The 12,781-nt window shown below is 36.1% G+C and overlaps 1 protein-coding gene across 19 annotated transcripts in view; it reads left to right on the forward strand.

Moving 5' to 3' along the window:
* The window catches only part of ZMYM2 (zinc finger MYM-type containing 2), a 105,311-nt gene that overhangs the window by 18,513 nt on the left and 74,017 nt on the right, over window positions 1-12,781 (forward strand). For 11 of the 19 annotated variants that reach the window (XM_072719788.1, XM_072719791.1, XM_072719795.1 and 8 more), the window contains 2 exons: window positions 11,723-12,224; window positions 12,486-12,579. In XM_072719788.1, the coding sequence (XP_072575889.1) occupies window positions 11,733-12,224; window positions 12,486-12,579 (586 nt within the window). In that variant the 5' untranslated portion in view covers window positions 11,723-11,732. Of the gene's footprint in view, window positions 1-11,722; window positions 12,580-12,781 lie in introns of all 19 variants that reach the window. The other 8 variants (XM_072719780.1, XM_072719783.1, XM_072719781.1 and 5 more) reach the window with 1 other exon arrangement.

Raw genomic sequence — 12,781 nt, forward strand, 5'->3', positions numbered from 1 at the left:
GCCTCAGTTGAGATGATCATGTGTTTCCCCCCCTTCTATTAATATGGTATATTATTTTGATTATTTTTTTTTAAAGATTTTACTTATTCATAAGAGACAGAAAGAGAGGCAGAGACACAGGCAGAGGGAGGAGAAGCAGACTCAGTGGAAGTAGCCCCTAGTGGGACCTGATCCTGGGAATCTGGGATCACGCTCTGAGCCAAAGGCATGCAACTGCTGAGCCACCCAGGCATCCCTTATTTTGATTTTCTTAAGTTAACCAACTGCATTTTGGGATAAATCCCACATAGTCTTGATATAGAATCTTTTTAATATGCTCCTGGTTTTGATTTGCTACTGTTTTAGTTCAGGATTTTTACATCTATATTCATAAGTAGTGTTGGCCTGTAGTTTTCTTGTAATGTCTTTGTCTGGATTTGGTATTAGAGTAGTGCAGGCCTCATAGAATGAATTTGGAAGTGAGTGTTCTTCCCTTCAGTGTTTTGGGGATCACTTTTAGAAAGATCAATGTTAAGTTTTCTTCAAATGTTAGGTAGAAGTTATCAGTGAAGCCATCTGTTCCTGGGCATTTCTTTTTTGGGAGATTTTTGATGGCTGATTTAATCTTCTTGTTTGTTGTATTTCTATTTAGATTTTATTTTATTTATTTAATGCAATCTCTACGTCTGATTTGGGGCTTGAACTGACAACTTCAAGACCAAGAGTTACATGCTGTACTGACTAAGCCTGCCAGCCACCCCTAGATTTTATATTTCTTCTTGAGTCAGTTTTGGTAGTTTGTGTATATCCAGGAATTTGTCCATTTAACTTGATTATTTGATTTGTTGGCATACAGTTGTTCATTGTGCTCTCATAATTCTCTTTCTATAAAATCAGTAGTGCTGCCCTGTTTTCATTTCTGATTTTAATAATTTGAGATTTTCTTTTGCTTCTTAGTTAATCTAGCTAAAGATTTGTTTTTTCAAAGAATTGCCTTTTCATTTTGTTGGTTCCTCTCTGCACTAATCTTTATTTCATTCTTTCTGGTAGGCTTGGGTTTCGATTACTTTTCTTTCTCTGATTTCTTAAGGTATAAAGTTTATTGATTTTAGATAGTATTAAATGTAAGTATTAAATAGCTGTAAGTTTCCTGCTGAGCTCGGCTATTACTGCATCCCATGTCTTAATATGTTGTGTTTGTGTTTTCTTTGGTCTCAAATTGTTTTTTCATCCCTTGTGAAATCACAAGGGACCCATTGGTTGTTGAAATGTGTTGTTTAATTTCTAACTATTTCTGGTTTTACATTTTTGCTTCTATTATTTTTCTCTAATTGTGACAGTTTTACTTCATATATTTTGGGCACGCTTTTGTTAGTTGTGTGTATGTATACATATTTATATCTTCTTGGTGGGTTGAATCTTTTATCAGTATACAGTGGCTTCCTTTGTCTTTTATAGCCTTTTTTGACTTAATGTTTATTATGTCTAATATTAGTATATCTACTCCATTCTCTTCTCATCACTATTTGCATGGTGTGTCTTTTCATCTGCTTTCAGTCTCTTTGTGTCTTTGTATCCAAAGTGAATCTCTTTTACACAGCAGATACATAGATTGTGAGTTTTTTTAATCTAACCTGCCTTTGTCCTTTAATATAAATTTACATTTAAGATAATTATGAATAAGGAAGGATTCACCTCATCTTGCTCTTTGTTTTTTGTATGTCTTGTATGTCCATCCACTCAACTGCCATTTCTTTACTGCCTTCCTTTGTGTTTATTTTAGTGTATCATTTTGATATCCTTTGCAGTATAGTTTATTTTTATTTATTTATTTTTAAGATTTTATTTATTTATTCATAAGAGACACATAGAAAGAGGGGCAGAAATATAGGCAGAGGGAGAAGCAGCCTCCTCACAGGGAGTCTGATGTGGGACTTGATCCAAGGACCTCAGGATCATGCCCTGAGCTGAAGGCAGGTGCTTAACCACTGAGCCACCCTGGCTTCCCTACAGTATAGTTTAAAATGTTTTTTCCAGTGGTTACCTTGAGGATTAAAATGACCATCTTAAATTTACAACTTATTGCACATGATACCAACTTAGTTTCAGTGGCATGCATTCTCCTGATACGTATCTTTGTCACCTTCCTTATTTTTCTCAGATTTTTATATGTGTATTTATTAGCATACTGATAGTTGTTTTATCTATTTGTCTTGTAAGTCATAGGAAAAAAGTAATTGTAAACTAAAAGAACAGTAATACTGGCTTTCTGTTGATTTATGTAGGTAATTTCACTTATGTTCTTTTTTTCTTATGGCTTCAGTTTACTTTGTAGTGTGTTTTTATTATTGCCTCATAGCATTTCATGCAGGTATGAACTCCCTCTGCTTTTGTTGACCTAGAAATGTCTTAATTTCTCCTTAATTTTGGAGGGATTTTTTGCTGGATATAGAATTGTTAGTTGACATTTTTTTGCTGTTGATCACTTTAAATGTCATCCCACTAGCTTCTGGCTTCCATGGTTTCTAATTAGAAATAAGCTGATAATCTAAATATATTGTTGAGCATTCATTGTACATGATGAATTACTTTTCTTTCAAATTTCTCTATCTTTGGTGGCCATTACGTGTCTTGTGATATGGAGTTGGTTGAGCTTGTTGGATGTGTATATTTGGGAAGTGTTTTGGCCATTGCTTCTTCAAATGTTTATTCCTGTCCCTTTGTTCTCTTTATGATACATATATGTTGGTATACTTGATAATGTTTTGTAGATCCCCGAGGCTCTTCATTTTTCTTCCCTTTTTTCCCTGCTCATCAGATTGGATAATTTCAATTATTCTGTCTTTAGTTTACTGATTCTTCTGCTGGTCCAAATCTGTTGTTGATCTTCTGTAGTGAATTTTTCATTTGGTACTGTATTTTTCATCTCCAGAATTTTGTTTACTTTTTAATAATTTGTATCTTGTATCTTGATATTTTAATTTTGATTATGTATTGTTTTCTGATTTCCTTTAGTTCTTTTTTTATTTTTTAAGATTTTATCTATTTATTCATGAGAGACATGGAAAGGCAGAGACATAGACAGAGGGAGAAGCAGGCTCCCTGTGGGGAGGCCTGATGTGGAACTCAATCCCAGGACCCCAGGATCATGCCCTGAGCCAAAAGCAGATGCTCAACCACTGAGCCACCTAGGCATCCCTGATTTCCTTTAGTTCTGTCAGAGCTTTCCATTAGCTCACTGAGCATATATAAGATAGTCGATTTAATGTCTTGACTAGTTATTTCAATATATGGGATTTCTCAGGGATGGTTCTGTCAAATTCTTTTATTTCTGTGAATATGACCTACTTTTCTTTTTCTTTGTATGTTTTGAAGTTCTGTTTCATTATTCCTATGGTGAACTAGTGACCTGACGAAAATTTCCTTAAATGTCTGAGTTAAGAAAAAGAAAAGAAAAGAAAAAGAAAGGGTCATGTCTCATTGAATCTGATAGATGCTGCTGGGAAAGCTGTTGCTGTCCAGAGGGCTGAAACCAGGAGAAGCATCTGCTTAAAACCGTCTCAGACACAATTCCAAAGTTTTTAGAAGTTCTTCACTGCCAATCCTCTGACCAGCCAGACTTTCCAGATATGCAGGAATGCTATCCCCATAGTCTAGTTGGGGTGAGGAATGGGGGATGATTGCTAGGTCATGCATTCTGATCACTTATGAATGATCAGCAACTTCTTCCTGAAGCACTCCTCTGGTTATGAGTGTTCAGTGGGGGCTCCAGGGGTCTAAAGTAGTTGGTTCCCATCACTGTCTAGCTCAGTGGTTACTTGTGTGTAGGGACCCATACCTAGAACTTCCACCTCGGCTATCTTGTCTTGATTTATTTTTCATGTTATTCTTAAAAGGACCAATTGCCTTGTTCTTCTGAAAATTTTGTGCTGGTCAGGATACTTTTTGCCTTATGAGAAGTGAATCTTAACTACAAGTTTAACTTCATTTGTAATCGAGTCCTTGAAAGACTTTCTTTATGAGTTATTCAGAGTTTTACCCTTTTGAGAACTTCTAAGCCAGTCACAGTGAATCCATGCTTTTCTGTTTTCCCTCTTCCTCTTTTTTTAAATTTAATTTTATTTATTTATTCATGAGAGACCCAGAGAGAGAGAGAGAGAGAGAGAGAGACAGGCAGAGGGAGAAGCAGGCTCTATGCAGGGAGCCCAATGTGGGACTCGATCCTGGGTCTCTAGGATCAGGCCCTGGACTGAAGGTGGCGCCAAACTGTTGAGCCACCTGGGCTGCCCTGTTTTCCCTCTTCTAACATATCTGATGCTGTTGAATTCTCCCGTGTTCTCCTTGCCTTTGTAGGTTTGTCTTTTTTTTCTTTCTTTCTTTTTTTTTTGTCTTTTTTTCTTAATCTCTATATTTACTTGGTCTTTGGATGGAAGCGAAGTTTTATATCTGTCTCCAGTTGGTCATCCAATTAATTTTTTTTTTAGAGATTTATTTATTTATTTTCGAGGTGGGGGGAGAGAGTAAATGAGAGGGGGAAAGGGCAGAAGGAGAGCAGCGGACTCCCCACTGAGTCCAGAGCCCAACCCATAGCTTGATCTCATGACTGACCCTGAGATCATAACCTGAGCCAAAATCAAGAGTTAGGAGCTCAACCAACTGAGCCACCCAGATACCTCTCCATCCAGTTAATGTAATCTACCTATAAATTTTTATCCAGTGCTTGATTAAATTTTCTCACTGTGGTAGTTTTTCAGGTAAAATTTTTGGGTCTTTGGGGTAAAGACCTAATTAGCATGTAATGATAATTTTCCTTTGAAAAAATTTTTTTTAAAGATATATTTTTTTTATTTGAGAGAGAGAGAATATGCACAGGTGGGAGGAGCAGAGGGAGATAGGGAGAGAGAATCTCAAGCAAACTCCCCGCTGAGCATGGAGATGAGTGTGGGGCTCAATCTCGACCCTGAGATCATGACTTGAGAGTTGAACCAAAATCAAGAGTTGGACACTTAACCACTTAACTGACTGTGCCACCCAGGCTCCTCACCATTTAAATTTTTATACCTCCTTTTCTTTTTCATGTAATTGCATTGGTGGTACTTCAGAACATTGCTATATGGTAATAATAAATAATATCTTTATCTTATTCTTGACTTTAATAATATATTTTAATATTTCACATTAAGTTTGGTCTATCTTTTGATGGGTATTTTATATAGGTATTTATAAATCCATTTATTCCTTTAAGATTTTATTTATTTATTTGGGAGAGAGTGTGTGTATACATTCGTCTGTGTAAGCAGGGGAAGGGGCAGGGGGAAAGAAAGAATCTCAAGCCTACACTCTGTGTTGAGTGGATTTTGACACGTGTTTCAATCTCACGACCCTGAGATCATGACCTAAGCTGAAATTAAGAGTTGGGCGCTTAACTGACTAAGCCACCCAGGTGCCCTTACTCCTCTTTGATTAGGAATTTTTATTCTTAAAATTTAAAATTTGTCACGTTGACTCAGAACTATTAAAAGTATCCATGATCACATATTGAGTAGTAACCTGTGCTATAGAGAAGAATACAACTTAGCTTTCTTTTGAACATTTATGTTACCTAGAAAGCTCTTAGATAGGCTTATCAGTGAGAAAATGATAACCGTTCTTCTTGAATCACTTTGAAGTGTTTTCTTTGTGATTTTCTCTCAATGTTCTTAAGCTTTTTTCAGCAAGTACTGATACTTTTATTGGTAGGGATACTTTTATCAACACATTTTAACTACCACATTTTCTTTGTTTTTTTTTTTCCATGAAAACATTAAGTATTGTATTAATTGAGTCTTGTTGAATCAAAATAAAGACCAAATAATACTGTAAAACATTCATAATTTATGATGACCATCTTAGTCATAATTTATGATGACCATCACAGAATTTCCAAAGACAGCAAACATTTATTTCTCATAGTTCTGGAGGCTGGGAAGTCTAAGATCAAGGCTCTGGCAGATTTGGTGTGGGATAGTTTACCGGTTCATAGATGGGAGTGCTGTCTTCTTATTGTGTCCTCATATGGTAGAAGGGGGAAGGGAGTTCTCTGCGGTGTTTTATAAAAAGGGCATTAATCTCATTCATGAGGGCTCCACCTTTGTGACTTAATCACCTCACAAAGGCCCTACCTCCTAATACTACCTTAACATACAAATTTGAGGGGACGCAAACATTCAATTCAGTTAGTGACATATCAGTGGAATACCAATATTAGAAATTTACTGAAATCTTGGGGCTTAAGCAAAAATTGCCTGATAATCATTCAGAAGTTAACAGTTTGCTAATTGATTTTCACATCTGGTTATCTTCTTGAATTCTAAGAGAAACCCTGAGAACTATTTTTATACCATTTTCTTTAGGGAAAATTGAAGCTCAGAGAAGTAAAGGAATTTTCTCCGTGTAAAATAGCTAATTAGAATGGACTTGATGCAGAAAAGTGGTTAAATGGAATAGATTTTATATACATAATGTAGAAGTGGTCAACTTTTAATTAGATGTAATTCAGACTTGGGGTCAACTTTTAATCACTTGAAAGGAGTTAATTGAGTGTTTGGTGGTTGAAACATATTCTCAGTGAGATACAGAAGTGGCTAAATTTTTTTGCAGTCTAGGATTTGAAAACAGTTCTAGCTCAGTAGTTATTCTGTTTGAGATGTGGATTAATGCAGAGGACGAACTTTGGTAAAGAAAGTCCTATTCCTTGCTTCACTGTTTTCTTCTGAGAAGAATGAATTGGTACCTAGCAGTCTGCTTTCTAAGGGTATTGTGAAGTCAGTTCTAGCTTTTCTGTCTTAGAAATTGTTGTCTTCTGTTTTAGTTATGCTAAAACTATAGAAAGGATCTAGAGAATTCATGCATTAAAAGCCTATGCATATCATAACATTTGTACATTTCTGCTTCCCTTATTCCTGTGAAAATTTATTAACCTTGATGAGGATACTTTCTGCCTTGTGGACATGAATGCTAACTTCAAGTTCAACTTGATTTCTTCCTTTTGATACTTGTGTAGTTTGAATATTGATTTGGGTTATTGTTCTATTGAATTTTTTATTAAGTAAGAGCTGTGCTATATTATTTTATTGTTCAGTATTTAATTACATATTACCTAACAATATGAATATTCAAATTCTAATATCCAACTTAGTGGCTGTCATTGTGGACAGCTTAGCTTTGAAGATTATTAATATATATTTTTAACGTAAGCTCTAGACCCCATCAATGTGTGGGCCTTGAACTCAGGACCCTGAGATAAAGAGTTGCATGCACTGATTGAGCCAACCAGGCACTTCTTGTTTTTAAAACTGTGTAGAGAAGGCAATAGTGATTTCCTTCATGGATTTGCTTTAATCTTTAACTCACATGAATTTTCGACTCTTAAGAAGCATCAAATAAATGTTAAAATATTACTGGATGTATGCACTTGTATTTTTTAAGACAAATTTAATTGATTTAGTTATGAAAATTTTGAACCAATAGTATTCAGCGTATTTCAACTTTTAATACTTTCTGTAGTGGTAATGTTAAAAAATTTTTTATGTTTACTTAAAATTATATGAAGGCCTTATAGGAGGGTTTTCTGTAGTATATGTTACTGATTTACCATGAAGAAATTTACTTAGTGAGAAGCTCTTTCAGAGTAATAGTAGATGTGTATTTTTTATTTTACTTTTTTTAAGGATTTACTTATTTGAAAAAGAGGGAGAGAGAGAGCACTCATGAGCAGGTGAAGGGGCAAAGGGAGAGAGATAGGGAGAGATGCAGACTCCCTGCTGAGTGCGGAGCCTGATTGGAAGCTCCATCCCACAATCCTGAGATCATGACCTGAGCAGAAATCAAAAAGCTGGGTGCTAACCAACTGAGCCACCCAGTGCCTCTGGTGTATATATTTTAAGTTTTGTTTTTTAAGATTTTATTTATTCATGAGAGACACAGAGAGAGAGACAGAGACACAGGCAGAGGGAGCAGGAGGCTCCCTGCTTAAGGGAGCCTAATGTGTGGGACTTGATCCCAGGATCTTGGGATCACGATCCAAGCCAAAAGGCACACACTCAACCACTGAGCCACCCAGGTGCCCCTCTATATTTTAAGTTTTGAAAATATTTAAAATATCTGAATATGGAATGGTAATGTGTAGGTCTTTGAGTAAAGCAAATAGTCACCTCACCACTTAAAGTTTTAAATAGAATTATCTATCCCATTTTCTTTAAAGCAGATATAAATGTATATTCTGCCATTTTCCAGTATTAACATGTCTTCCATACTGACACAGACACAGCTCTTGCTCTTAGAGTAATGACTTGAGACTGGTTTTCAGTTATGGTCTAGCCAGTGTTTTCATAATATGGTCGGTATACTCCTATTTAATGTCTGAAAAGTGCTTATTCTGTATCACTTTGGTTTCTGGAGATTGATAATCCCTTTAATGCTTTATCAACTTTATATTGTCTTCTGTTACTGACTCCTCATTTTCCCAGTGTTCTTTCAGGTGCCTAGCTGCCTGAAAATTTTTTTAGATTAATGTTGAATTTAATGTGCAATTTGTTGATCACCTCTCCTGCTCAGACTCTCTGCCCCTCCTCGTAAACAGTGTCTATCAGTATAATGGGGAACTTTCAGAGTTTTTTTTTTATTTTCCGTGATTTTACATAAAAATAGATGTATTGAGGGAAAGCGTAGTGTGTGTATTGTGTATATATTGGGTTTTGGGAAAATGCATAACATTCTGGTAATAATGCCCTGTGATCTGTGACTTTTCCAGTCAACGGTAATCTTAACTGATCTTTTCATGTTAGTAAGATCTACTTTTTAAAAATCTCTAATCTGTCCACTTTTTTCCATCTCCTGTCATCACCTTTGTTTCAAGTACCATCATCTCTCACTTGGATCAATGGCCATCTAGTTGGTTTCTTTCCTTCTAGTCATGCCTTCTTTTATAATCCATTTCCCAAATAGCAGCCCAAGCGAAGTATCAAAAATGTAAGTGACATGTAACCTTTTGGTGAAAACACTACAATTTTTCCTGTTACAGTAACATCCAAACTTGCGTTTAGATTTTATGATTGTTGGGCAGCCCCCCGTGACTTAGCGGTTTAGCGCTGCCTTCAGCCCAGGGCATGATCCTGGAGACCCGGGAGTGAGTCCCACGTCCGGCTCCCTGCTTGTGTCTCTGCCTCTCTCTCTCTGTGTCTCTAATAAATAAGTAAAATCTTAGAAAAAAAAAAAAAAGAATTTATGATTGCTAGTTTCAGGAAGGCCTACTTGTTCTTTTTTTTCCTTTCTCTCTTCAGGTGTCCAAATCAGTGTTTTATACATACTAGGTTAGGTGATTCTTAAATCTTTGTTAAATGCAGTTAATCAATTAGCTTGTTGGCTTTGGTGGGTTGTTCTGTGCATGTTTTTATATCTCCTACAGTTCTTTCCTACCTACCTTGTTTAGCCACATTTGGTCTTTATTCTTTTGTTTGAATTCACCAACTATTCCCTCTGGCTTTGCAGGATCTGGAATTCCCTTCCTACAATTTTCCCACAATTTTATCTTTCTTGTCATTCCAGATTTCTGTGTAAGTGTGACCTGCTCAAAGAGGTCTTCTCTGATCATTCTATTACCACTTTGTTTTTAAAACTTTAAATTTTGCTTTAAAAACAAATAAATTATATTTAGAAATCAAAGCACAACAAAATACACAATTTCTCCATCCCTGTCACCTGTCTGCCAAAGTGGTATCTATGTATCTTAGTATCTTCTTCATTGTCCCAGATGCTCCTTACAGCAAAATAAGCAAATGGCAATATATATGAAGTAGTAAATGTTCTTAAACCAGCCTTTTTTTTTTTATTTTTTATTTTCAAATGGGGCTAAGTGGCTTTATTAGAGAAAAGGGATTATACAGGATTTAAGAGTTGGCCTTGGGGCTCTTAGACCAGTGTTTAAGACTTGTACAACCACTGTTTCCTCACCTTCTCAGATAACTTTGTGAAAATTAGGTTACCATGTATAAACCACTTCAAATTCCCATCTGCTTTATCCACAAAGTAACCTACAATCTATAACGACCCTCCCACCTCCACCCCTCTATTTTTTTTCTTTTCTTTCATATTTTCCCTATTTATTCTCTGAAATTCTCTGATTCATGTTCAGGATTAGTTCTACACCACCTATGTCCATGACCTCATCCTCTCCATCTGCTCAAGAACTTTCTTTTCTGGCTCTTGACTATCAATCAAGTCTCTGCTGTCTCTTTGGCTTCAACATGGCCCTACATATATATTAGGTGCTCAGAAATTACTGGTTATAGCAGAGTAATGAAGAGTTTGGAGTATTGGATTATAAAGACTCAGATATGCGTTCTAGCTATGTGACTTGGGCAGGTTAGTTAGCATCTCTCAGCCTTAATTTCTTATTCATAAAATGAGACAAAAATGACAAAGATTATATCAATGGTTGTTTTGAAAATGTAACTAAGAGGCCCAGCGGTTGAGCGTCTGCCTTTGGCTCAGTGTGATCCTGGATTCCCAAGATCCACTCCCACATTGGGTTCCTTGCATGGAGCCTGCTTCTCCTTCCTCTGTCTTTGTCTCTGCCACTCTTTCTATATCTCTCATAAATAAATAAAATTAAAAGAAATGTAACTAAGAAATGGATTGTATAAATTTCTTGTGGTCTTTTTTTTTTTTTTTTTTTGACATCTTGTGGTCATTTTAACAAATGAGCATAGTTTGGTGGCTTAAAACAACTTATTTTTTGTCTCATAATCCTGGAGGTCAAAAGTCAGAAATTAGTGTCATAGAGCTCAAATCAAGGTGTCAGCAGGGTGAGGCTTCCTCTGGAGGCTTTAGGAAAGAATCCATTCCTTTTTGTTTTTACATTCTGGTCCAATATTCCTGGGCTGCATCACTTCAGTCTCTAATCTGACCTGCCTCAAAGGTCACATTACTTTCTCTTATGCCTATAATCTCCTTCCACTTCCCATTGTAAACTTGTGCATTAGGGCTAATCTGTTTTTAAATTCTCAATCTTAATCATATCTGCAAAGACCCCTTTCTCATATAAAATAACATTTACAGGTTCTAGGGATTAGGATCTGATATCTTTGGGAGCCATTCTTCAGCCTGATACATGGATATAAAGCACACAGCATAGTGCCTGGCAAATAAAGATTTAAGCTTTCAGGATAGGGTCAAGAGAGATTTCAGATTCTCAGAAGGATTTAATTATATGGTTATAGGGGAGCCAGGGAATATGAGAACAAAGGATGAAAAAAGATGAGGTAGGTGAAATTAGGGATTAAATTGTATCACTTTATTTAATACAGTGGATAAATGGGATAAAAGTATAGTGAAGGGATTTTTGTTGTCGTATTTTGGTTATTTTCTTGTTAAATACATATCAAAGGATTTATCTGTGTTTTCAGTGTTAAAGTTTATAGCTTAAGTAGTATGGTAGAAAGGAGGGGTTGGAGGTGGAAATAATGCACTGCATATCATTACTGAAAATTGGTTAATTGGGTTTCTTTTTATAGTCAAGAGGTTCACATGTAAACTATATGAAATGATTAGTGAATGAGAGTATAGAATGGATACCAAATTTTCCCTTTATTAGATAAGAATTATTGTCATTTAGAATAAAAAAAGTACTTAAAAAATTCAGTTAGAAGAGCAAAAGATTATACTGACATTTGTTTTATTTTTCTTTTTTCCATTTTCTTCACAGGTTTTTTGGCATGGACACAGGTTCAGTGGGAGGATTAGAATTGACTGAGCAAACTCCTGTTTTATTAGGGAGTACGGCCATGGCAACCAGTCTCACCAATGTAGGAAATTCATTTAGTGGTCCACCCAATTCTTTAGTTGCTAGATCTAATAAGTTTCAAAACTCATCAGTGGAAGATGATGATGATGTTGTTTTTATTGAACCTGTACAACCTCCCCCACCTTCTGCACCAGTGGTAGCTGATCAAAGAACCATAACATTTACATCATCCAAAAATGAAGAACTACAAGGAAATGATTCCAAAATTCTTCCTTCCTCAAAAGAGTTGGCTTCTCAGAAGGGAAGTGTAAGTGAGACAATTGTCATTGATGATGAAGAGGACATGGAAACAAATCAAGGGCAAGAGAAAAATTCCTCCAATTTTATTGAACGGAGACCACCTGAGACTAAAAACAGAACCAATGATGTGGATTTCTCCACTTCCAGTTTTTCAAGAAGTAAGGTAAATGCAGGAATGGGTAATAGTGGTATCACCACAGAACCAGACTCTGAAATTCAGATTGCTAATGTTACAACCTTAGAAACAGGTGTAAGCTCTGTGAATGATGGCCAATTAGAAAATACTGACGGGCGAGATATGAACTTAATGATTACACATGTAACATCACTGCAGAATACCAACTTGGGAGATGTCTCTAACGGACTGCAGTCAAGTAATTTTGGTGTTAATATACAAACATACACCCCATCTTTAACTTCACAGACCAAGACTGGAGTAGGACCTTTTAATCCTGGTAGAATGAATGTGGCAGGAGACGTTTTTCAGAATGGAGAATCTGCAACTCATCATAATCCTGGTAAGTAGTAAGTGATGTACCCCATGTAAACTTCCCTGATACTTTTTCATTGTATTAATTGGTACTTGGTCAGTTTATTCATGTAAGAGAAATTAATTCCATTGACTTTTAAGTTTGAAATTTTGGCGGGACGCCTGGGTGGTTCAGTGATTTAGCACCCGCCTTCAGCCCAGGGCATGATCCTGGAGTCCCAGGATTGAGT

The sequence above is a fragment of the Vulpes vulpes genome, chromosome 9, assembly GCF_048418805.1.
Source record: "Vulpes vulpes isolate BD-2025 chromosome 9, VulVul3, whole genome shotgun sequence".
Taxonomy (NCBI): Eukaryota; Metazoa; Chordata; class Mammalia; order Carnivora; family Canidae; genus Vulpes; species Vulpes vulpes.